The sequence below is a fragment of the Catharus ustulatus genome, chromosome 5 (genome assembly GCF_009819885.2).
Source record: "Catharus ustulatus isolate bCatUst1 chromosome 5, bCatUst1.pri.v2, whole genome shotgun sequence".
NCBI classification, from domain to species: domain Eukaryota; kingdom Metazoa; phylum Chordata; class Aves; order Passeriformes; family Turdidae; genus Catharus; species Catharus ustulatus.
In genome coordinates, this window is record NC_046225.1 from 67,250,376 (window position 1) to 67,276,121 (window position 25,746).

Sequence of the window (25,746 nt, forward strand, 5' to 3'; positions counted from 1 at the left end):
TCTGGAGGATAATCCATCACACCACACAGTGCAGACAGCTATTGCCAAAGATCTGTTTATTTTGACAGAATAAGGTGACACATGAACCAGGGCACATAACCAGGACTGAAATAAAGAACCACAGTACTGAACTGCTAATTACCCTGCCAAGCCATCAGTGTAGTGACAGACCTCAAAACCACAAGCAAGCATATGGCATAAATTTGGGAGATGAAGGTCAAGAAGTGTGGTGGAAGAACATTAGTTAGCATACAAACACTTAGCTACACCCACTTTCTAGCTTGGCCTGGCAGACATTTCTAACATGCTGAGACCACATTTTCTCCTACCCTCAACCTGAATCAAATCTTCTTTATTCAATGACTATGAATATAACATTAAATCAAACTCATATTTTAACAACACAATCCAGGGCTCACAGAAAATAGTTTGTCTATCATTTGTATTGTTAGCAAGGGTAACCATGTCTTGGCAAAGCTGCCATTTATTTTCTGAGCAAGTTGCAAGTTACACTTCTTTGTTTGCCTGAAACAATGTCATGAAAATACCACAATCATGCTGTATGCTAATTTTTTTTCATTTATGCCAGGTGCTGTGTTTACTTGTACTGTATTTATTGCTTTCAGAAACAATTAGAGTGACTACTTTTATGAGAATGAAACAAGAGATTGTATTTCAATACAGACTCAGGGCCATATTCTGCAATGCCAATGGTTTGGACGTCTTGCAGATTGTGTTTACAAGTTGTGCTTATTCTTGTCAGGCTTAAAATCCAATGTGTCTCTGTTTCATCAGGTCTGCCAGTCATTGCCAAAGCTGCCAGCATATTTTAACTGAAGAATTTGGCTACTTTCTAAATCATCCCTCACGTTTTCCTTCTGTAGCTAAGAAGTTTAGATCACATCTTGCACTTGTTGAGAGGAACAGTAATTTCTCTCAAGAAGTTTTCTGTTTCTCTTTGGTTTTATAAGGAGTATTTTGGACACAGGCATAACTTGAGTTAATCTGCTACCTTGTGGAGAGGCTTCTGAGGTGGAACAGTTGTTTCATTAGGAGCTTTCCATTGGTCTGTGCTCCAGTCCAGAAACCTTTATCTGACTGGTGGGCAGCAGCACCATGGTACCCACTAAGAGAAGAATCTGCAAAGCTTTATACATTTTTATCATCTATAATTCAAGAAAAACAATTTAAAAAATATCTCTGCAATTATTGCCATCACATAGATCTTTTGCCTCTAAGTCTCTTTTTATGAACTGTTACAGCACTGAAAAACTCTCTTTTTCCCTCTGTGTCAGAAACAGTGTGTAGGTGGTCTGCTTGCAGCAGTTCTTAATGGATTGCTCTGTCTGGGAATTGTTGAGTCCCAAATCCATACAGCTTCTACAATGTCTCATAGCTCTGAAACATATTTATTTTCTTACATGGAAGTCATAGAGGATGTAATATTGGATGTAACGTTTTCTTGTTCTTTCCTGTACTACCACCACTCACTGCTAAGAGGAGAAATGCCCGAAACTTTCAGATTATGAAAGTTTTGACACAAATGCAGATTCAACTTATTCTGCAGTCCTATGCCATCACCCCTGTTTGCTGGTTTCCAGAAAAAAATATTATTTAAATTTAAAATCAGAAAGAATTTATTGTTGTATTTTATTTTCTAGCTCATGTAAAACATTCCACATGTGTTAAGGTTTTATACTTTGTAAGCAAGTCACAACAAAACTTTGCCTTTTCCAATAAAACAGTTTTAGGTCTTAAAAATAACAGTAGCCTGAAATAGCAGTTATCCAACCAGTTCTAATTGCTAACTTCCTGAAAGCATTTCACAATTTTTGTGAAATTTTTGTCTCCTGATCTTCTTTCAAGTCCTATAATCACATACCTGAACATTTTTTTATGAGCTTCTTTTGAAACTGCAGAAAACAATGAATCTTTCACATTTTTCTTTTCCCCAAAACACCTCACCATCAATTTTCTTTATGTTTTTTGAACTTTGAATGTATTCTTTTTCCAGATATACATAAGCTGTTTCATTCTATTTATAACAATATGGTTTTCCATCAATGATTTTGATTCTGATTCTGGGACAGGATGGTTTAAAGTAACTCTTTCATTCAGAAATACTTTGATTTATCCCTAACCAACACGTAATTATTTTATTAAATACAATGTTGGGTTAATTTTCTGTATTGCTCTATATAAGCTGATGACAGGAACAGAGAGGGGAGAAGAGGGAAAGAACATATCCAACCTAAACCCTCCCTGACTCAGCATCTCTTGCTGTTTCCTCAAGATGAACAGCAGTGAACAAGGACATTTTATACCTCTGCATAAATAAAATTAAAACAAATAAAATTTGCTGCTCACATGACCTCAGCATTACAGGATGCTCTTCAGGCCATCCTTTACAAGGGTGTAAGCCAAATTTCTTTTCTACTTGAGTTCAGACTCACTGGATGCCTGCAGAAGGGTTTGTTGTTCCTTCATTCAGCCAGAAGTCCCCTGATCTCCTTTCCTGGGTAGCTGTGAGATGCTCTCAGAGGTGAAAGGTGTGAAAGCTTTTGATTTCAGGGAGCTGCACTTCCCCTGCTGCCCAGGCAGCCAACCACTATTCTGGGCTGGCAACAAATGTGTGAGAGGAATGAGTCTCCAGTAACCGTGGAGATTACTCTTATAGACATCTCATTTCATCAAATGATGCACTGAAACACAACACACAGACACACACACCCTGCCAGGTGTTCTGAAAGGAATAAAGCAAATATTTCTATGCTAAATGAAACAAACACCATGAAGAGAGCTTCGAAAGATATCCACATGAACCTAGTGCTGCTTCCAAAGGAAGATTTGACTGATCTTCCAGTGTGTCCCTATGGCACTGAAAATCGCTGTAAATATCTAGGAAGGTGCCTGAGTGGGCACCAGAAGAAACCAGTTGCCATTTTTTCACTCTTCAGTGATGAGAATGTGAAGTCTGATGACATGGGCAGAGGATTTCATGGCAGCAGCACCAGGACTGGACTGTTCCCAACTTGAAACAAATTCCTTCACATTTTCCTGCCTGTCTGTGAATGTGAGGAGTAACAGCACCCACTGTGGCTTTCAGAGTTTAAAAATTAATGAACACATACCAGAAGTGAAATATACGGGGAACTATGTATCTACATTTCAATATAATTCAATTATACTGTTATAATATTTACCTAGACTTCAATATTTCTGTTTGTACATATATATAACAAATAACTGCTTCAAAAAATTGATTCAAATAATTTTGCCACTTTTTGGTTTGTTGAATAACAGCAAAACCTGTTAGGACTGACAGCACCTAACACTGGAATGAATCTCCACTGGAACTGTAGCCCAATTACAACACAAATGATCTGTCTGAGCTAAAAGCTAGGCAGAAAGGTGGAAAAACTGGCATCTTTTTGTAACCAATAAATCTAACAGAAAATTACTATGTAAAACAAGGATGGAGTTAAGTCTGTGGGGAAATAAGTGATTTACATGAAATTTACATGCACAAAAAATCTCTTTAAGTTGCATCCTGACATAAGGATAGCACACTGCATTTACTAAAACTAGACTCATTTTTAAATACATTTCTTCTTCAAAGTTGCCAATTTTATACTTCATATTTGCCAATGCTTAAATCATTTGAGGTAAAATTGAAGATATTTATATCTGTTATAAAAGCTAATGGACAAAGTTACCTTCTGAATAAGTCAAATTCTTTAATATAAAAAATTTAAATCCAGAAATCTATAAACTCTGCCAGTATTTTCTTATAGCTAAGGAAAGTAATATCCTAGATAAGAGGAAGGACTAGCTCTTTTTCCATTTCATTTTTCTATTTATTACCTTCAATTCTAGTAATAATTATGATTTACAGTGTCATAAGTGCAATCCAATAGGTAGAAATATAAAGCTAATAGGAGCAATGTGTTTAGGAAATAGGTTGTCAAGAGCTAGGGGAAAGAAATTCTGGCAACAAGAAGCCAATATCAGTGCTATATTACTTTGACAGTTGCACAGACTGCCATACAGCATTTTCAAGAATATCTGAGTGCCTATTTCATAGCAAAAGTTTCATTCTTTTGAATATACCTGTAGGTCCTGATGTGCTTACAGTATGAGCCAAAATAACTCTCTGGGCAGGAAAAGAAACAGATTGTGCAGCAGCTAATGATGGCAGATGAGCAGGTACTCTGCAGAGAGACTGTAATGAGGGGTGGGGGTCCTTGAGCCCCCAAAGCATCCAGAGTGGGCTGAGAGGAGAAAGCAGGAGATGGGAGAAAAAGACAGTACAGTAATTCAAGGATGAGCTCCATCACATCTTGCCTTCAACTGACAATTACACAAGACAACAGATTGCATGGAATAAGAGATGTCAGTCCCCTTGCTCTTCAAGAGATGTCCCCTCTATAAAACAAAATGAACTGAAACAGCTGACACATTTTAAATAAATAAAAAATAGGATTAAAAACACCCTAATGGCTTTCAATTAACCAGCACCCAGTAACACTGCTGCCAAGTCAGGCACTCTCACAAGAGTAAGGACTAAACAGCTGCTTCATACTAGCAACTTCTAATATAAATCATATTAGTTTATACTAAGATTACAACAAAGACTTGTCATCTAAAAAGGCAACACTGTAGGAATACAGAGCAAAACACAGAAAGCTTGGTGCCTGCCAGCATCTGGAAAATGCATGTCTATGCAAAAATAAAGAAGTCCTCTGGATCTTGAATCTACTCCTATCCCTGACCTGAGAATTTTTTTCCCCTTCTTTGGTATGTGCCTTATCTCTCAATCCTTACAGAGGTGGTCCTTGCTGTATGCCATGCTGCTACCAGCACAGCTCATCAGCTCTCCTCTTTAGCCCACATTTGCCAAGGTGCCAAACATAAATTACTAATGCATAACCTCCATGCAAACACTACTTCCTTCTTAATTTTTGTTTTTCTCTGTATTAGCCAAAAGCTTTATTATGGTCCTAAAATTATAAAGAAGGCTGGGAAATAAGAAGAGCCTGTCTATCACTGCTCACATCTCCCACCTTGGAATGGTTGTTTTGCAAAGCCACAGCTGTCTCTGGCCTCCTGTTCACCATGCCCTAGAGTGGCACTGTCTCAGTGCAATAAATCAGAGGTGGGGGCTTAGTGGAAGATGCCATGCTCACCCATTTCATCTTCCAGTGCCTCCTACCATTGATCATTGCAGGCAACAGTCTACTGGGGCATACTTTTTATCCTGTTAATAATTCAAAATCTGATATAAATCCAACTCACCATTCCTATTTCTGCAGTGGTGCTCTAGGCTTTCTCTTCATTGTCCTTGCATTATGAACCCATGCCTTCCCCTCATTCAAATTCCGTGGTGACCTATAAATCTTGTCCAGTGCAAATAACATAATCACCTCTCCAAGCCATATTAATACATAATGTTGCTTTTTTTACCACCTGTCCCATCTATTTTTCCACAGCTGTGGAGAAATGATGACTTTATTCTTTTTCAGCCTAGTTTGATTACTAAGCCCAGCACTTCATACATGCAAGCAACAAGCGTCTTCTCAGCCCCACTTAGAAATCCTTTTCAAGTCTTACTTCCAGACCTCTTTATCCAAATTCATTGGGGGACTGACTGACTGGTTAAATGCACATTTATCATTGTCAGCCAGCTGACTTTGTTATACTTCATCCTGTTTCCCCCTGCTTTTCTAGAAAGCAAAAAATTAAACACTAATCCAAAAGCATTCTAGTACAGGGTAAATACAAACTAGAAAGTTAAAATTCATTATCTTCTGCCTTCTTCAATAAAAAAATATTTAAAACTTTCCTTCCAGCCTCCAGAGCTGAATTTCCTTTACTAAAGTAGTTTTTTTAGTAGAAAACTGCCAACACATTGTTTCAGTAAAAGAACCACAAAACAGGTGGGTTTGCTGTCATTTTTGCTAATTCTATTACTTCAAACTCCCCCAGTTTAACCCCAAAAGATGTGGCCAAGAAGGTTTTTTTCCTGTATGTAATTATATATTCAGCTATTTGATCATCTTCCTTTTCTGAAATTCCTCAACCTGCTTCTGACATACACCACATCTCCTTACATAACCAGAAGCCTCCCACAATTAGCATTCCAACTCATGCTTTCTTTAAAGCTATGGTACCCCTCTAATTCCATTACCCATAGCCCAATGAGGAAAATACCCCAAACACTACAAAGCAGTTTTCAGAAATACCTTCACCAACTTCACATTTTGTCATGACCAAAATATTATCAAAACCATTATGGCTACCTAACCTTAATCCAAAGAAAACTCAGCATGTATAATCCCCTGTGCAGTGCTCCCAGTATGCTCAAACCTAGTGCAACCCACAACCACAGTGAGCAAATGCTTCAGGAAAAGACTTGTTGACTAAGTAAACTGAATACAGATACCCCACTAATATATCAGAATATAAATAAAAAATAAATTTAAAATACAAATAAGTACCCCAAATTTACTAACTGACATCAAACCAACAGTAATAAAGCAGTGGTAAGAAAAACAAAGTGCTTTGACATGGAAGTCTGGCAAAATATATATTCATTTCTGTTCACATATTATCAAGTAAAGCGTAAAATGTGAATGCAATGGTGGGGTTTCAACCACAGAAACCTAAGGGCACTACCCCCTGAAAAAAAAGTTCTACATATCTTTCCTTCACCCTTTAACCCCTTTTAACTTCTCCACAAATGCATATTATAATGAATTATCTGTCCTCTGGCCAGATAACAAAATGTCAAAGTAATTTCAAAATTACATATTTATAACTGTTTGTCATCAGTTTTAATCTCCAGTGAAGTGAAATATTTCTGAAGTTAATTATCTACTAAATAAATTCAGTCTCCATTCCCTATGCCAACCTGGGCTAGAGATAAAATATTCCATTCACACTTTTCTCAGGTTTCACTTCTTGCCCACATTTACCACTGCTGAAGTGTTTGGATTGGGCCCTTTGGTAACTTTCTGTGTTCAGTGAGACAACCATTGCTACTCATGGTTTCACAATTGATTCTGAATCTTCACCTAGAGCCTGGATTCAGAGCTGTCTCAGCATGAGTTTCCAAAAAGAATGCAGCTACTCTTTTAGCACAAAATCCTTATTTCTGAATATAGGTGATTAAATAGCAATTATTATGAATTTAACTTAATTAAACATGGGTCCTTGAAAAATTTTAAACAGCATCTGTTTGGGGCAAGATATATTGGCAATGTATCTCATTTCCTTCAAAATTAAACTTCACTGAAATCCTGTGCACATAAACTGTCTCAGAACACTTTTTAAAATGGCAATTTTTTCTTTAGTACTAAAAATTTCCTCTTTAAGAAGAAATCTATATTAGAAACTGTCTTTTGTATATCAATCTCCTTTGTTATGGATATCTCCTCTGTTACTTTTATCACCTCTCTTTTTTTTAAGTCAGTTCATCATTTTCCAGTAGCTATATGGTCATTTATGATAATAACTAGAAATATATATAGAGAGATGTACACATATACACACACATATATATAATGATTGTTTGCAAGAGAATTTTAAGATCAAAGATGAGTTTTGAGTACTGACAGGGATGCTGTAGTCCAAAAAGGAATGGACAGATAAATAGGTATCTTTAAAATTACAAAAGTTATGATTTGTTACTCATTGCTCAAAGAATAAAATTACCAGGCAGTGGATTTTTTGTTAACAATAGAAAATACTTCTTTTCATCACATCTATTTAAATTCTGGAACTTCTTGACATGGAACACTGTGAAAGGGAAAAGCATAAAGGAGTACTAAAGAGTTTAGACAAATTCATGGAAAACAGGTAAAGGTCTGACAGATAAGATAATCCAAGCATCTGCTAAGTAAGTCCTCAACCAAGAGAAGCATTTCTCAGTACTTTCCTGTTGGTTTTGCTCCTCAGTCTATTGTACCAATGCTTGAGTCACAGTAGTACTTAGGCTTGTGATCTGATGGATGAAGGATGGTACTTCATTTATTAATATTTGTTGAATATAATGTTAAGATAAATTTGCTGGTTTTCCATTAGAAACATATGAAGGCTGGTTATTCTTTGTGTAAGTCAAGAGATACATCAAACACATTACAGCTCAATAAGAGTATGAGCTTCCTGTTTATTAAATTTATTGATTTCTGCTTTTAAAATAAAGGAAATACAAGAAGACACTTTTGCATTACACCTTGGCTTTAAACTTACCTCTTTAACTGATAATTCAGAATAAAATACACTTTGGAGAGGAAATACTGTAACACTTTCTCTGAATCAAGCATCATAGCCACCAGCAATTCCAACTAAAAGGTAACTTCACAAGTATGTCCTGTCAGACAAGGGAAACTATACAAGACAGTAAAAAGAAAACAAAGAAAAAAGCCCTTTCTGTTCACTGTGTCAAATTGAAGGGTCAAAGGAAAAACTAATCAAAAAAATTTTTTTAAATCATTTCTGAGTGCTGAGAGAATACAAGCCTGTAGCACTTTCACCAGAATGCCACTGCCCTACTGTGGTGATACTATCAGGTCTATAGACCTGAAGACTCATTTATTTGCATTAATTTAGAGTGACTAAATCTTGACAAAGAGTTTTTTCTTTTTTAAGACTCTCTGCAAGGCCCTGACACATAAACACAATTCTTCAGTTCCCATTCCATGTAGGGGTGTTAGGCAGCTGAACACAGATGGATTGTAAACATCCAAAGCCACTTGTTTAGCAAACCAAATATTTGCTTTATTATTTTCAAGTAATCAAAGAGCACCTGCTCATTTCTTTTTCTAAGCTAGTCAGGCAGAAACTGGTATGACAGCTTTAACAGTGCCATCCTGATATTTATGATCCAGGCCCTGCTGGGTGGATGTCTCTGTGCACCATTGCTGCTTTGGGCAGGGGAAGCTGATAATAAAACAGGAATTGGGAAAGCAGTTTAATGTGAAAATGAGCAGAGTGCAGCCCTGAACTGAGCACCAGGTCACACGTGCTGTACAGCAGAAGCATTCCAAAGCCTGGGACAATCTCCCCAGGGTAACTAAAGGACAAAACAACTGAGCTAAAATAGTGCTCCTTATGAAGGACTTAAAAGGGTCACAAACCCATTTTGCATGGTTCATCAGGCACCTGGTGAGTGGACATTCAGGACCAGCTCATACACTGTCCCTTCACCCATTCACTCCTGCTCTTTGCTATTCCAGATGTACTGCTGGTCTCCCAAATGATGTGGGCTTTTTTCCTCAGCTAGAATAATCGGCTACACCATTTGTTAACTATCAGACTAACAAAAAGAGTGCCAGATACAAACTGCAGGGTTCATTGACAGGTGTTTTTACCCCACTGCCCATTCAGATTAAGTGCCCACCAGAGCTACTGGGAGTCATGTCCTCAGTTTTGATGAGCCATGGGATTCATGCCCTCAGAAACACACAGCCAGTGAATTGATGGGGTCACAGGATGGTGGGACTGAAGGTCTGTTAAAATTTATGCCTAAAATGCACATTTATTTAAAAAGTAGCCACAGGCATAACTTGCAGATGTAGCATGCAAGCAAGCTTTGCAAGCAGATTTAACCCCTGCAGGGATAAATGTTAAGTCTCCTGGAAGAAGATTGTATCAAATCTATGTAGCATCTAAAATGCAAAATAGGACTAACATATAGATACCAAAACCACAGATTTCTCTGCCCTGACCCACCAGAGAAAGGAAGGGTTGTTTTTTTGTATAACCTGTACTGGGACAAATGTTTTTATTAATTTAAAGTGTAAGGTAACCCAAAGGGTGAGCATTTTCTTTGTCCCACAGTCATTTAGTGCACCAAAGAATAGTGCTAGATTTTGTCAGAAGCCAATTCCTCCTTTATGAGAGGATGTGTGGATCTTAGGGAGGCAGTAGCACTAGAGTACAACTCTGTGACTGATTCTGTAAAATGGAAGCATGCACTTATTTTATAGGCATGTCTAATTTAATTAAGATTCCTATTTTTGATTTTCTATAAAGTAAAGGGCACGAAAAAATATTTTTAGAACCAGAGTCTCAGTGGTGAAATGTGTGTTACGTTTTACACTGGATAAATACATTAAACCCTTGTTCTGTGTGACTCTTCAGCTGTTACAAAAGATGTCTCAAATGCAGAATATAACAGAGCCAAACCCACCAGCCTTACACCCAGATGAAAACTCCTAATTCTGTCTGCCTGTAGGTTGTTATACTTACCAATATTGCAATACTTCCCTGCAAAATTTTCTTTGCAATCACATACTGTTTTCCCAGTGGAGGTAATCATCTTGCACTCTCCACCATTCATGCAAGGATCATGAACACAATCTACAAGAAAACATAACCAAGGATCAAACCAAAGGTACAAATTATTCAGAGGATCAGTCCATTTTAACTTACTCTAGTGCATCTCCTCTGTGCAGATGCATTTGGGAGAAGTTTTTCTTTTTTGCTTATCTCAGACCTACACTTGTGACAGATGAAAGAAAAGGAAACTCGACTGATTTCTGCCCACTAAGGTCTGCCTCATTGTTTTCACTGCTATTGGATAATGTCAGCTATTGAAAGATACTATCAATGAACAATAGGTAAAATGGGGGTGGTGATTATTATTACTAGTGGTGATGGTATTAATATTTCTTTCTCTACAGAGGGTTCTGCCAATTCCAGGCTTGCCACTGAGCTCTATTAGAATTTATAATAACATATCTAGTAGGGAGCTCAGTTAAATATTTAAGATCTGTGATTGGGAAATATTAAGTCCTATCAAATTTCCCAACTCTCACATGGAATCTCAATGTCCTAGAAAGCCAATGACTCTCCATACTTTATTTTCCAGTTATGTAAGGTGGGAATAAAAGCACCTACATATTTCAAAGGGCTTGTATGAAACTTATTTGTACTGTAACTTACTTGTGAGCAGGGTAAAAGCTAGCCAGACTGAGTAATGGAATAGCCATACCAGAGCACAGATAGAGGTGAGGCACATGGTTTGCTTCCCAGCATCTCTCCTCCAAATGGAAGGTGCTGTGCTGGCTTCTTCAGACGGGTGACAACCCAAAGTGCATATCCTGTGCTGGCTAGCCAGGGTGTTGGGTTCCTGGCAGCCCCTACGAGGAGGAGGCTTGATAATGTAAGCATCACCCCTGCAGGAATGGGCCAAAAATCAGGGGGACTCTGGGGCCAATGCAGGCCTTATGGGATCCTGGAGGTGGATAAAATTTACATGCTGGCAATTTAAGATTGGGATGGGCTTGGGAAGAAACACAGAGGCAAAACAGCAATATGAAGTGATTGTTGGTGTGCAGGGTGTGCCTGTCAGCCAGGTTATAATTTTGGAGAAAAAATTTTACCACTTCTACTATATAACCTGTTGTATATTCTTACATGCTGCAGATCAGGGTTTCATCCCTCTTGAAGAAAACACTGAGATGTATCCGTAAAACTCATCCTAATGCATATAGTTGCTTCCTCAAACAAGGATGGGATTTCCTGGGTCACTATGACCACTCACTCTCAGAAAGGAAAGCTAAAATACAGTATTTTAGAGAGGGTACATGAGCTGCAAGGGTAGCCTTAGGGTGTGTGACAGTGCTCAGGTTTTGATACCATCACTGTCCTTTATCCCCATTCCATGCAGAGCTACAGCTGTGGTACCAAACAGTGCCTTACTTTCGTGTTCCACAGGCACACACTCGATCTCGCTGTTCACACACAGGCACTGCTCCACTACTCCTTGTCGGGCTCTTGACCAGCTCACACCCACATCAAAGAATTCATAGAGGTTGTTGTCAAAACATTTCTCTGAAACAAAGTTTTACGAACAACACAAGCTTTCAGATGTTATTTATTGCAAGAAATGGCACCACAATCTCTATTATCATTCCCAGCTCATCCCTTTTTTGCTGTTGAGCAGATCCATGTTTGTTGACAGTGCTTCTCAAGCTAGCCAGCCTCCGTAGTGTGGAGGCACTGAGCCAGTAGAGCAGCAGCTCCAGGACAGGGATGGTTTTCTCCTAAAGCCCTGTGAGCAGGACAGCATCACTGTACCCAGTACATGCATGTACAGAAGGGATAAGGCATCACCTGAAATTGTGCTGCTTTTTCACGTCTCTGTGCATTGCCTACTAGATATTAGTAATTTCCAAAAATATAAGGGATATTTAAATCTTAAAAACAGCAAAGAAAGGGGAAGAGGGTTTTTGTGTTTCCCATGCTCAGAACATACTTGGATTTATAATTGTACAGTCAAGCTATTTTCAGTTGTCCTGTCAGGCATGGATTGTCTGTCACAACCATTTGGAAATCCTCCTACACAAACATTCATGCTGCAGTGGTCCCTCCCATCACAACAGCATTACCTTTTCATTAAGTAAACATTAATGAGCTCCACTTACTATTCATATTTCTTCACGGTAGAAGGTACTTACTCAGCTGGCAGTCCTCGCCCGTGAATTCCTCAGGACAGGTACAGTGGTACATCCTATGAGTGAGAGAACAGGTCCCTCCATTTTGGCAGGGGTTGTTTGCACAGTGATCTAGAGAGGCCACATAAGAAGTTGTTGTTAATAAGTATGGTATAAGTCATGCTTTGTTCTTTTGGCTCCATGTGCCATTTTGGTTCTATCTTCAGTGGGTTTAATACCATCTATTATTGTAAAACCAAGTTTGTCCAAGCAATTGACAGTGGGTTCGTTTCCATCTGGTTTACAGCTGGAAATATATTTGTCCATAAATTTTTTAAAAACCATATGGTAAATCACTGATCTGAACCTTCATCCCCCCAGACTAAGTTGTGTGAAGGGGGTAGGTCCAGGCACACCTGAAGTCACCAGAGCTGGCACTGTGGTGAGGAAGAGGACGGGACAGGTGCCCACAAGATGGAGCTGTGCCTTTTCACTGGGGAGGGAGGAAGGCTGCAGCTCTGCCTCTGCTGCCTGCCCTGCAGCCTCTGCATTGCCACATCCACCACGGGATCACACATCTCCTCCACACTGCACAAAGGACAGCCCTCGACAGAAGAATTTGCAGTGGGATTTTGGGTTTTGTCCAAAACGAATGGACAGCTGGAATCAGGGGGGAAATTACAAAGCAAACCACAAAGCACATCCAAGCAAATGATGCCAAGAAAGATGAAAACTGGACCAGTCTAGCACATCTCCATTTACTAGGGAATTTTCTGAATGATGGGAAAATGTGGTAGGAGAGGAGGAAGGCACCAGGACAACACCTGCAATAGAAGCTTTGCTTGGCAATGTGCAGTGCAAAAGTAGTAAGAGTCTTGCTGGTCAGGAGTGTTTCTGATTTCAGGCAGTGCCCAGGGATGCATCTCCCTGAAGTTAACCAACAGCATGTTTACACCTGCTCCAGAGCTGGCCCATCAGCTTGTCTGCATTCAAATCTTCCTTTTTAATGCTAGTCAAGCTCTGCTGGGCCATTCCAGGGTTACTCAATCCAGGTGCTTCTTCAGCTAGGCAGTGTGTGCTGAGCATGGGATGGGACATGCAGAGGCACACACGAACAGGGTTGAAGTGAAGCACAAAGGGTGCATCCTGAAGGCTGCTACAGCACTGTAAATCTGAGGTTCCTCTGTAGGGATCAAAATATTTACTTCAGAAGAGAGTCATATAATTCCTATCAGATAGCAGGTCTGGGTGTATTCACTGGTAGTTTTAATCCAGGATAACATCAAGGGAAAGCAAGTAAAGTCAGTGACATTCCTACTCTTCCTGCTGTTGATAGTTATGAAACTTCTAGAGCCGTAATGTTTCCTCAAAGGAAAATCGTGTATTTCCTATTCCCACTGCATCCAAACCATGATCTGATCTCCAAGCCATCTTCTGCTGTAACAAATGTTCATGCATTTTTTGTGCCCTTGTTAAATCTGCAAAAAGCACTTCCACTCATTCACTTCTTTCCCAATCTGTCCCTAAGTACATCCCACCCACCACTCCAGTCTGACCTTCCAGGCATGTTCTGTGTTGCTTCACATCTTTCCTGGAGTCCAGGAACAACTTCTGCTCATAAGCAGATGGACACATCTCAGTTCCCAGCGGGGAATCCTGCCCACTATTAACTATCCATTAACTGGGCAGTGCCAAGTCTAAAGCAGTGTCTAAAGCACCCTCATGGGTAAAACACTCCATGCTTGCTAGCTCTCATCCTGACTGCAGCTTCACCTCTCTGAGTCTCTGCTGATGGAGAAGTAGCCTTGTCTCACCTTTCTGCCCATATTTCCCAACAAAAACTTTCTGTCTCTGCCACCTGCCTTCCTCAGAGCTCCTCCTGGCATGATGCCTCGTCCTCTTGCCTGCACAGCCCACACCACTCTGCTACTTCTTTCTGTATCAGTCCAGAGGGATCATTAAAAAACTCTCTGGCAATTTTCTCCCCCATGTTTGGCTCTCCCTGGGGTTTTGGTCATTTGTCCAAGATTTCTAGACATTCACAGTACTAACACCTCCATCCAGCAGAAACTTCCCACCCAAGCTTCACTTCATCCTAAAGCTGAGGCCTTCCTGGTTAAACTTTCCCTTGAATTTGGCAGATGTATTTTTCTGGATCAAAGCCTCCAGCCCTTGCTTAACATTGGTTTTTAAGCACCTCCAACGTTTTGAATTCTTGGCCTGGAAAGAGTTTCAACCTTTGCTCTAAAGAAGCTCCTTCCATGCCAATAGATACACTGCTCACCAACCTCTTATGGCTGAAGGATGCTCTCTCCCTGAAATTCCTTTTTTTTCCCTTGCTTTTCAAGGAAAAAATTTAATTCTTCAGTGGATTAAAAAAAACCCCAAACTATTATTTTACACAGTTTATAGGTCAGCATTGTTCACTTTGTTTATTTCTTCCACAGTAGGAAAACTTTCCTTCTTTTGCTTCAAATTCCCTTCATCCATTATGTTGCTTTTCCTTTCACCTTTGTCATGAGCCTGTTCTCTTTAAGCTATGGTTAATGATCTGTTAAACGTTTCCCAAGTCCAAATACAGCGCTTGCTGCTTGAAAAAAACTAAGTTGACTTACATTTAAAAGCAAAATAACAGACAAAACCCTTTTAATTTTTTCAAATTCTAAATGCTTCCAGAAATAGAGGGGTTATCTTTAATTTTGCAACAGCCAGCAGTGATCTCTTCCAGCTATCCCATCTTTTTTTTCTTTTATTTTCTTTTTTTTCTTTCTTTTCTTTGTTTCTTTTTTTTTCTGTTTTTCTTTTTTTTTATATTTCTTTTTTATTTTTCTTTCTCTCTTTTTTTTTTTTTCTCTTTTCCCTTTTGTTTTTCTGGAGGAAAGTAGCCAGGAAAAGCCCTCACTGATGTTAGGGTATATTGACAGAGATACCCTGGCAGGCAGACAGGGCAGCATTCCAACCCACCCTATCCAATGCAGTTGTGGGTAAAAAGCAAAAACGAGCCAGGAAGCCCAAAAAGGCCTTCAGGCAGCCAGATGTCTGGCAGGATAATGGTGATGGGCAGGCAGAGGGACAGAGGTGGCACAAGGCACCCCCAGATGTGTAACACCAGGCTTGGACAGCTCTTGCAGCTCCTGGAAGAGTCTCCTTGAATCATCCAGCTGTCACCCTCACAGTGAGTTTCACTGGAGGATTAAAGCAGTCACAGGTCACAGCTAACACATTTTAAGCTCTGGGAAGCCGCTGATGAATAACCAAGTGCAGCCCTCATAACCTGACTCTTGTTAGCATGAGCTGCCCATAGAGTCTATGTTCATGTCTGGCACACTTGCATTACAAAGTTGTATACATTGCTGCTTGTTTTGGGGCTAGGTCACTGGCTTCTGATCTACTGCTAATCTGTTTTAAAGCCAGGCTGGGAATAATTTAAAGTACTTACATTTAAAAAGGTGATGCTGTGCACTGCTTAATTTTAGACTGTCAGCGTGATTCAGCTAAGTTGGCTTTTCAAGTGCTCTGCTAGATTGCAATCAGCTTGGCAATAAGACTCCTGCCACTGTGGAGATCTCCCTGAGAGGGCTTGGTGGGAAAAGCCCTGCATTTGAAAGTGGGAAGTGAATATCTAAGGCTATTGGTCATATCCTGCAAACTAAATAAGATGTGTCTCATTTGAAAAGAGTGAGATGGCAAAAAAAGGAACATGATCAGCATTTAGACACAGATCCAAAAAAGGCCTCAGGGGCATCAAGTTCAACCAGTGCAATGCCTGATTTTTCAAGCTGGTCTGTGGCTGTATGAAATGAGAATTGATATATATTCCTAATAAAATGGAATTCCCCAGCATCCAGCTCATGAAGCATGGAGCCAAGGATACAGAGATAAGTAAAGGCCAGTCACTGAGGGACTGCTGATGCATATTCCCAGGTGAACTTTCACCCAGTGTGTAAATTCAAGTGACTTTTATATATGAAGGTGACTTTGCCACAGACCTTGACTTCCCCTTTCAGACAGACTTTCGCAATGAGGTAATTGTAGCACTGTGGTGACCATAGAGCCACAGAGCTGCTCAGCTAAGTAATCCTTTCATTATCCCTCAGGACTCCTGCAATGAACATGTCTGGCCTCCTGTCTTCTCTCACACAGCCCAAAGCTCAAGGAAGTCTGGGTTTGAGCTCTGCTCTTTCCCATGAGGTCTCAAGAAAGGAAAGCTGGAAGTGATGTCTGTGTGTGGTACAGGGTATCAAATGTTTCTGTGGCTTCTAAAAATTTAACTGGCCAAACAGACAGAAAATGCAGCAGTGTAAATGAAGGGAAAGCTAAAAGGTACATCCAAGCCAAGAGGGAAGAGAAAATGATCACCTTTGTGTTTGGCTCCAGCAGGAGTTTGGATTTCCATGCTGGCATTACCATAATTTCTCTCCATGGCTTTGAGTTAGTCAACAGAGAGTGAATTAAAGACTGAGTGATATTCACAGTCTAATGCTATGGTTGTGCAGCGTCACAGAGAGATTATGGAAACAGCTGATGGGAAGGCTGGCTTCAAAATAAATACACAAATGAAAGCTGCACTGAAGGCACTGTCCCTCCTTGCTGCAGGTGGCAAAGTAGGAGCCAGGTACTGGAGCAACTCAGCAATGGCTTGCCTTACCTGTGTGGTCTCTGGATGAAAGATCACAGTGTCCCCATCTCTGGTCCCGGTCAAAATTATGTGTTGTTGCACACCTGAAAAGAATCAAAGGTGCAGCTTAGTGCATCTTTAAACAACCTGGATGTTTGCACTGAAACTACAGGACCTTCACACTCTGGCAACCTGGAAATTCATGCTTGTGTTTTTTTCTAGTTAGCATCAGTTTCATTCAAATTCTCTTAAGAACAGAGGAAAAAATATGCTTTCTTTTGTTAAAGTTGCTCTGCTCCTCTTCTCTCAAATTAAAAACAGATTAAAAATAAGATGTAAATGCAGGACCTGGGATTTCAATGAATCCTTCAGAAAAACCCAACATTCTATTCTTTCTATTTCTGGGACTAGAAAATGAAAGGCACAAATAAAAAACAAAACCAAAGCAAATAAATTATTTCTTCTTTACTTACTATAAAACAAGCGAAACAGGACCCAGCCCATTTTTGACGCCTGACAGTTACTGTAGTAATCTGTGGAGGCAGGAGACTTTCCCCAAAGGGACTTTTCCCTTTCAGTGACTAGCATACTTCACTGTTTCCAGACTCAGTTCCTTTAAAGCATTCTTATTTTGGAACTTGCAAGATGGAATGAGGAAATAACTGACACAGTGGTGGTTTCCAAAGGCACAGATAAAACCTCTCCTTTTTCGGAGCAGGGGACTGTCCTGCATGCCCTCACTGATGTCTGCTATCTCAGTCTGTTTTCTCAGGCTCAGGACACTCCAAGGAGCACTGAGCTGCTATTCCTCCTCAGCAGGAATGCATTTGGAGGCTTCCCCAAGGACACACAGGGAGCACATGACTGAACTGAGGCTGAACAGCTCCATGTCCTGTCCCAGTGCAACATCCAGCAAAACATCCTCCCTAGCCAGTTACAATGCAGAATAATTGACATCAGCTACATGACATTAAAAGACACTGGAATTAATTCAATGTGCCTGATGATCTATTTTCATTATGCATGGTTTTATCATTCCTTGAGCAGCTGTGTGATCAAATTCTTCACCCTAGGATGTCACAAGTTAGATTGAAATGTTATTGTAGCACATGTCTGCATTTTAACTGCCCTATTTTCCTTCTTAATTTCATGCCATGTGGTAGTTAAAATGCGTTCCCTATGGAGCATCTGAATAGGCAATGTATATTAAGTTTGGTGACCTCAATTACATAAGGTGCACTAAAAGAGGTGCTTGGTAGTCTGGTGCACATTAACATGGCACATACTTAAAGAGGCTGCTCACTCACAGGAATTAAAGCTGATGCAACTGCTGGGAGTTGAGGGAAATTCCTCAAATATCCTTTGGTGGGAAGTAGATTGTGCTTTCTTTAAAGGGTGGTCTAGTATGCATGAGAATGAAGATGAGAAATGAGTTAAAAGTGTCCTCAGCACTGCTTGTGTCACTGTCCAGCAGCAGACAAGTTCTAAGCAAGGAGGAACCTCAATTTTTTCCATCTTAAAACGTTTTTTGTTGTCAGAGACCGTGACAGAGGTTTCTTCTACCAGCTCTCCACAAACCACTGGTCCTCCCACCCGATGCTCTCCACAGCCAGTCCTTCCCTATTGCCTTGCAGTGAATACAGTGAGGTTGGACCTCCCCTTGTGATGCCAAGCTGCCTCCTTGGTGACAAGCTTTTGCACAGTGGCACAATCCTTTTATATTTTCCACCACAGATCTCACTCTCTGGGAGAATCTCAGCTCATCCTCAAAGTTTGTCTCCCTCCTTTTCTCTTAAAAATGTTTTGTCTGATTGGAGGCTTAGAAAAATATGGTGACATTTCAGTCTTGTGGAATGTTACCTCCAGCAGCCAAATCAACCCAATGGCCTAATTATTTCTTTATACTATTAGCAAAAGTGCCCACTCTCAAAATTTATGGGATAGTAAATATTTTTACATCAGTTTGTCATATAAAATTGTTGACATGAAAGTAAAAACATAAAGGCAGAGATACTGAACTCAGAAAAGTCGACTACAAGGGGTGGATTTAAATAACATTTTCACATGGTAAACAACATGGCAATGGACAAAAAAAAGGGTGTGTCACAGATGAGACCTAACTGGCAGGCAGGATAAATGGAAAGTAGGCTGTTTTTCCCACCAAGGGCATAGGGAACTGTAACAATAGGATGTTCTGGAGAACAAACAAAGCCCCAGGCCAGAGGCAGACAGTTGTAAGGAAAGAGCTTTGCCATCACACCTGGTGTTGTCACTATGTTTGAGACTTGGAGCTTGCCTGAGACTTTTTAAGTGTTGTCCTGATCATGAGACACAACACCAGACCAACCACTACCAGCTCCAGGAAAATTCAGAGCCTGATGCTAGACATCTCCCAGCTCAGCCCACAGGTACTCCTTTCCAGGACTGTCATAAACTCGTATCCAGCTGGCCAAAAATCTGTTCTTGTCCTCTGCACTGTTTTCAGTCTGTGGGCAACGCATCAAAAGTCATCTTCTTGTTTCCAGGGAAGATGATAACATCATGTCCTTCCTACACAGACCTAAGCTCACCCTTGCACAGGGGCCCCACCCATCCAGAACTCAAGCACAGGATAAGGCTTGTGCAGGGATTGAGTCAACACCTTCCACTTTATAGCCAAAATCTCAGGCAAGGTCTGCTCCTGCCATTCCCCTTGAGCAGAATCTGAGGAACCCATCCTACACTGGGACACAGGGACAGGGTGCTGGCAGCTTCCCTGCAGCCACAGCCTGGTCCAGTTCCAACCACCCTCCCCTTTTGCTCTCACAAGTGTTCACTGCACCCACATTTTGTCTGTCCCTACACTGTTCTGTCTTTCTGAAGGTACCAATGAAACTCAGTAGCAATTCCAGTTATTTTTCTTTTTCTCAGCACAACAGGAAAATTTACACTATACCTTTAGCAAGATTTACTGTAAGACTTGGTAATAGGCCACTAAATGGAAATTTATCTGTGAGAACAGATTATAGTTAAGGTGGAAAGCAATACAGGATGCTGTTAGTCTGTTATTTAAATAGTGCAATTATTTTGTCTTCTTTCCTGTATTTTCAATAAATATTTATAAAGATACAACTTGTTTGTTGCTCTCAAAAACAGTAGGAGAGCTTACTACGGTCAGGAGCAGATTTATATTGAAACAGTATCTGTGTCATATGCAGTATGAGAAAACATAAATCTAAAGCAAATTTGAGTTGGGTTTGGCCTTCACTGTGAAGTCCTCCCTGTAGCTGTGACTCAAAGTATGACTTGAGCACTGAGGACATGAACTGAAGTAAGCCAGTGCTCTCCTGGAGGGGTTTCCTGGAATTCACCCCTGAAGAAGCAGTTTGGACCCAGCCTCCCACCATCCCTTACTAGCAGCTTGCAGGAGGCAGGAGCAGGAAGGGCACAAGCCTTGCCCTCTCCTGCTGCCTACCAGGTCCCTGGGATCAGCTGTTCAGTCTAAGTCCAGCCGGGGTTTGTGCCAAGTCACACAAAAAATGCACAGAGCAGGTTTCCCAACTGCTGTTCAGGGCTCTTTTCCCGGCATCTCTGTGCCTGATGCCACACATTAAGTTGCTTTTAGCTTATGAGTGATGAGCAAACACTGGTCAGAAGGTCACCCATAGGGTGAAATGGTCTGTCAAATCCAAATAACTCCAGCTGTCCTCCTCTTTGTCTCCCTGCTTGTAAATGGCTTTTAAAAAGTCGGAAGCACAAGAGCGAGTGGCTCAAGGTCAGCTCTAAAGTGTGCTCTAACCTTGGACCCCATCCATTCACAGGTTTTTCCATTTCTCTGGCCTATCTGGCTAAAAACAAATACACAGTGTCATGTATTAACAGGATCCCTCTTAAGCATTGCATGAAATTAAGTGGGTACTAAGGTCAAACTCTTTGTGGCTACAGTTCATCAAAGACAGGATTCAAACTGGTAATTTATTCCAGCATGCTTTCTTTAGTTAAGGTAGTCTCAAATTCTTGTTTCCTGGAGGCCTTTATTAGCTGGGTTGTATTGATGGATATTGGGGAAATTCTGAAGTGTTTTCCTTGCCTGAAGCTTGGTGTCCATTTGTGTGAGCAGGTTTGTGTTGTGTTGTTTACATTACACCAGCACTTACACTTGAAACAGATGTTGTCATCAGAAAGATGCCAACAGATCATGAAAAAATTAGACAGTCCAGCATAAAAAATGAGAGTCCTGCCTGGGAAAGTAAAATAAACTGTAAAATATTACCTCAGCACTAAAAATAGGCAAGTGTGCCCCTTATGACATGGCTCATCTGGGCATAATTTTCACATTACTGGTACCCACGTATTCTCTGCATTGCTGCCTTTGATTTCAGTTAATATATGCCTATCATATGAGTTTGTCTGCAAAGTTTGTCTTTTTTATTCAGAGCTTTAATTCAGTAGGGATCCCACTGACTTCCCCTACCCCAAAAATGAATCATGAGTACTTCTAACAGCTTCTGCAAAAGTAAAAGAGCAACCTTTGCCCAAAAGAAGGAGATCTGGCCTCAGACACACTAGTAGAATAAATCATTAACCAACAAACAGGACTAATACCTCACTTCTTAGTACTGCCCTGTCCAAAGGGGTTCTGGTGCCAATCTGGATAGAAATTAGAGACATGGGGGTGGGGAGAAAACAGCTTCCCTCAGAAATCAGATGGTCTGTGCTGCAGTACAAGTACAGCCTGCACAAATCCCTTAACCAGGAGTCCTCTCTTGCAGGTGTCTGTGTCTCTCTTTTCTCCCTCAGCAGAGAGTTTTTACCAGCTCATTCTATTGGTCCTGCTTTTTCTGTACAAGCTGTTGTCACTCGTGTAAGCTGCAGTTCCAATAGGAAGGGCAGCAAGGAAACATTTCTGCAGTTCCTGAGCCTCCTGTGGCTGTGGAAACCCAGTGCCAGGGCTCCCCTTCCCTGAACATGCTTCGACCCGAGGGCCATGAGCATCAGCAGCAGAACTGCGCCAGTCTCCTTGGGCACAACATCAAACTCGTGCTAATTATTCCAAAAGCAAGATTAAAGCACTGAAAGGATGACATTGCATTTGAATGCTGTTTTCATTTGTGAGCAATGTCAACTTACCATTTCTTTCTGGAAAATGAGTTTGATATACATTTGTGATGAAACCTTCCACCAAACCGGAAAGGAAATTTGCATAAATGCCCATCCTCTGTAAACACTGAAATACAAATACAAAAAACTCATAATGCAGCTGAAAACCAACCCACAAATTATATTATGTACTATTATATGAAATTATGAAGATAGATATCTGCAAGTTTTTCAGCTGTACTCTGGATTCTGTGTCTCTGCAATGTCTAGTGCATAAGAAGAAGCTTCAAATCCTACATAATGATTGAATCAACAAAGATTAATGGACTGTGCAGCAGAACAAAGATCTCAGATCATTTCAGTTCAAAATATACTACCATTTCTGGTACAGCAAATGCCAATTATATTCATTAATTGCAATTATCATTTCTAATTATGTAGTATTGTAATTGCATATTAAAATAATTTCTGAAGTTGTATCCTTTCAGGCTCTTTATCACATTGTAATATCTGTTTAAAATAATTAAGGAACCAGACAGTACAAACTGAAATAGAAACAGTCAGGAGGAAGAAGGTTTTAAAGCTTGGGGGTAGAGAGAGAATTTTGATCATACCACCTTCCCTTTGGGATAAGCAAATTCCTTACAAGTGGGGAGAAACTGATGGGACCAGTGTCTAAAAAGGGCAAGTTTTGTATTTGCCACATCAGTGATGGCAGTCTAAGGAAGGATGGTGGGAGTTTAAGGAAGGCTAGTGGGAGTCTATCAGAAAAAATCATTCAAGATGAGTCTTGAGAATGAGAGAGGCTGAAGACAAAAAAGACAATGAAAAACTGTCAGAGCTTATTTAACCATTAAACTAAAAGTAATCTGTTTTGAAATCCTAAAGTCTGAATGGGAAACCAACCACAGCCATAAGAGAGAAACGGGGCACTCAACCAAACTGGCAGCACAGCACATTTCCACTTCTCAAACACGGTGTACAACTGCTCCTTGTCCTGAGCTTACCCTCCCAGGATGGCTGGGGCTCCTGCACACCTTTACAATATCTGCTAACTCTCATGGGCCCAGACATCTCAAAGAGCTGCTGAGGTCAGTTATTGGCACTGCAGAAAAAATAACCTATCCCTGTGGTCCAACACCTTCTTCACCAGTTGGAATTATGGTGACTCCATCAGCCCTAGCTGCCTCCTTCTCTATCAGTGTGAAATAGCCACTGCCATCCCCTCTGCCATCCCCTTGTCAATCCCAGTTTTCATTCCCTGAACTAGTTAAGCAAATGTTCCAATATCAGCTTTGTCTGATGTTCCCAGTATAAGCAAGCAGGAGAGTTGTGAAAATACATCCCCATTCAGAAGATATATTGCATGCCAAAGGCCACTGAAGGCTTTACAACCTATGAAGCCACTACTAATGGCCCAATGCACGTAATCTTTAACAATAAAAGCACAGAACAATAAAAGCTTTAAAAATGGAAACTACAACACTGTCCCACAGCCAGCACGTCTGATCATTGGGGTGCCACCAGAACAAATGCAACCCAGAAAGGTGCATGCAACTCAAACCCTTCTCCCAGAGAGAGATCAAGGGCCAGGGTAGAAACTGAACCTGTACATAAAAAAGTTCATGTGCCTGAAAGTTACAGGGCAGCTGAAGCTCTGATTAAAGGTTGTTGCACATCTTCAGCAACCTTGTGAAATAATATAATGCCGTGCCAGTTCAGACAAACGAAAATCCCATCAGCGCTTTCCCATTAATCTGCACCTGAAGGAAAATTACCTGAGATTCCTGAGTTAATCTCAAATTCCCCTTTAAACGGAAATTAATATTGGCATAACCATTCTATAATCCTTATGCATGTTGAAACAAACGCAGGCTTCCTAGCGACTCGCACAGCACGGACACAGACAGGCAGACCATTCTTACTGTCATGAATCCTACTGGATTTGACTTGGTACCTTGTGGGCGAGTGAACCCATGCTTTGAGCCTCTTCCTGCCCCAGATTTGTGGTGCTATAAAGAGAAAGAGAGAATGTGGATTGGAGACACAAAATCACTCTGGGAACCCTACTACTGGTAAAAACCTACTTTCCAGGGCGCCCTGAAATTGTGTTTCTGCCAATGCTTCTGAGAAAATCTTATTTGCTTGTGATTTTTGGTGGGGCACAGTCTGGTGAAAGAGGGTAGATACACATTAACTCTTGAATGTGCCAGCTAAACCAGGAAAACCCAGCACAACACAAAGGCCAAATCTCTGCTCCACTTTATCTTTCTATTGCCAAGGGACACATCTCCTATTTCTCTCAGCAGGAAGCATACCTGCATTCTGGGGCCAGTTCAGTTACAAATAATATCCCAACATTTGCCTTTTCCTGCTATTTAGCTATATCCCCCAGGGCATTAGCTACAAAAGCAACTTCTAACTGTATTTGGGTTTGCCAATCAGCAAGCAAAGAGCACTAGACTGAGCTGATTTTAAGCCACAGGAAATAATAAAAAACGGATAATATGCAAAAAGTTCTGCTGCCATCAAAGGTGCTGGCAATTGAGCTACAGCAAAAAAAGGTATCACAAAATCAGGCAAAGAAACACACATCAGGAACATAGAACTAGACAGGTAACATAAAAAGTGAGGGTTAAGAAAAAGCTGTTGCTAAGATATATAGAGAGGGCTTGAACAGTTCTGAGGAAAGAACAGTTTTTATACTCTGAACAGACTCTGCCACCACCAAGCAAGGGCTTCAGCCAGGGATGATCTTTACCTAGAACATGAGCATTCCTCTCTGCTCCCACATGTAATATCTGAGGACATTTGTAATTCCCTGAGATAGTTAAGATTATAGCATCATCTGAGTATATCTGAGCTAGTTTTAACCCAGCTAGAGACATAAGGCTGATCTTAAGGCCACAATGCTGACCATAAGGCAGCAGTGGACTAACTGTCCTGCTAGTCCATGGCAGATGCCAGGCTGTGATGGGGTTTAAGCAAACTAGCAAATTTAAACCATCACAACCTGCTCAGCAGAGTGCTTGATGTGCTTGGCAGACATACCCCCAGAAAAGACACAAGATACATGATGCAAAAACACCGAGGGTTTGGCATGGAAATGAGGAGAAGTCTGAAAAGAAGAAGATAGCCACCCGAGCTGGCCTGTTCAGTACCAACAGCAGTGATGTCTGGCAGTGGAGCACTCTCCCTCCATGCTACTGCAGCTACCTGCTTGTGTCAACACATTTCTGAGATTGATTTTTAAAGGATTTCCATTTCTGTGGTCCTTCCTCGCCTCCCATTCCTCCTCCATAGCAAGGCATGGATGTAATCCATTGCTTTAAACAGAGAAAGGTACAGCACCAGCCATCCCACAGTCTCCCTCAGTGAGCACTGCTGTCAGCCTTTGTCTGGATAATCCCTACTGTGTTCCCTTTGAATCCCTCTTTCTCTGGGTCTGTTCAGTGGCTTCACTCATCCAACCCCAGGGCAACCTGGTCCTACCAGGCATCACAGGGCTGATGCACCCTCTGAAAGAGAAGAATCACTTACCATCCTTGCACAGTCACTGCACAGACTCAGAGCCAAGACAACAGTGAGAGGAGTACAGACTTTCATCTT

General features: G+C 40.8%; 1 protein-coding gene across 1 annotated transcript in view; it reads right to left on the minus strand.

The window, feature by feature from the left end:
• The window catches only part of HGFAC (HGF activator), a 38,603-nt gene extending 12,857 nt beyond the window's left edge, over positions 1 to 25,746 (minus strand). Inside the window, exons 1-7 of the mRNA XM_033060801.1 lie at positions 25,678 to 25,746; positions 24,095 to 24,149; positions 22,168 to 22,264; positions 17,089 to 17,162; positions 12,465 to 12,572; positions 11,707 to 11,838; positions 10,252 to 10,362 (exon numbers count right to left, since the gene is read on the minus strand). Coding sequence (XP_032916692.1) covers positions 10,252 to 10,362; positions 11,707 to 11,838; positions 12,465 to 12,572; positions 17,089 to 17,162; positions 22,168 to 22,264; positions 24,095 to 24,149; positions 25,678 to 25,743 — 643 coding nt within the window. The 5' untranslated portion in view covers positions 25,744 to 25,746. The remainder of the gene's footprint in view (positions 1 to 10,251; positions 10,363 to 11,706; positions 11,839 to 12,464; positions 12,573 to 17,088; positions 17,163 to 22,167; positions 22,265 to 24,094; positions 24,150 to 25,677) is intronic.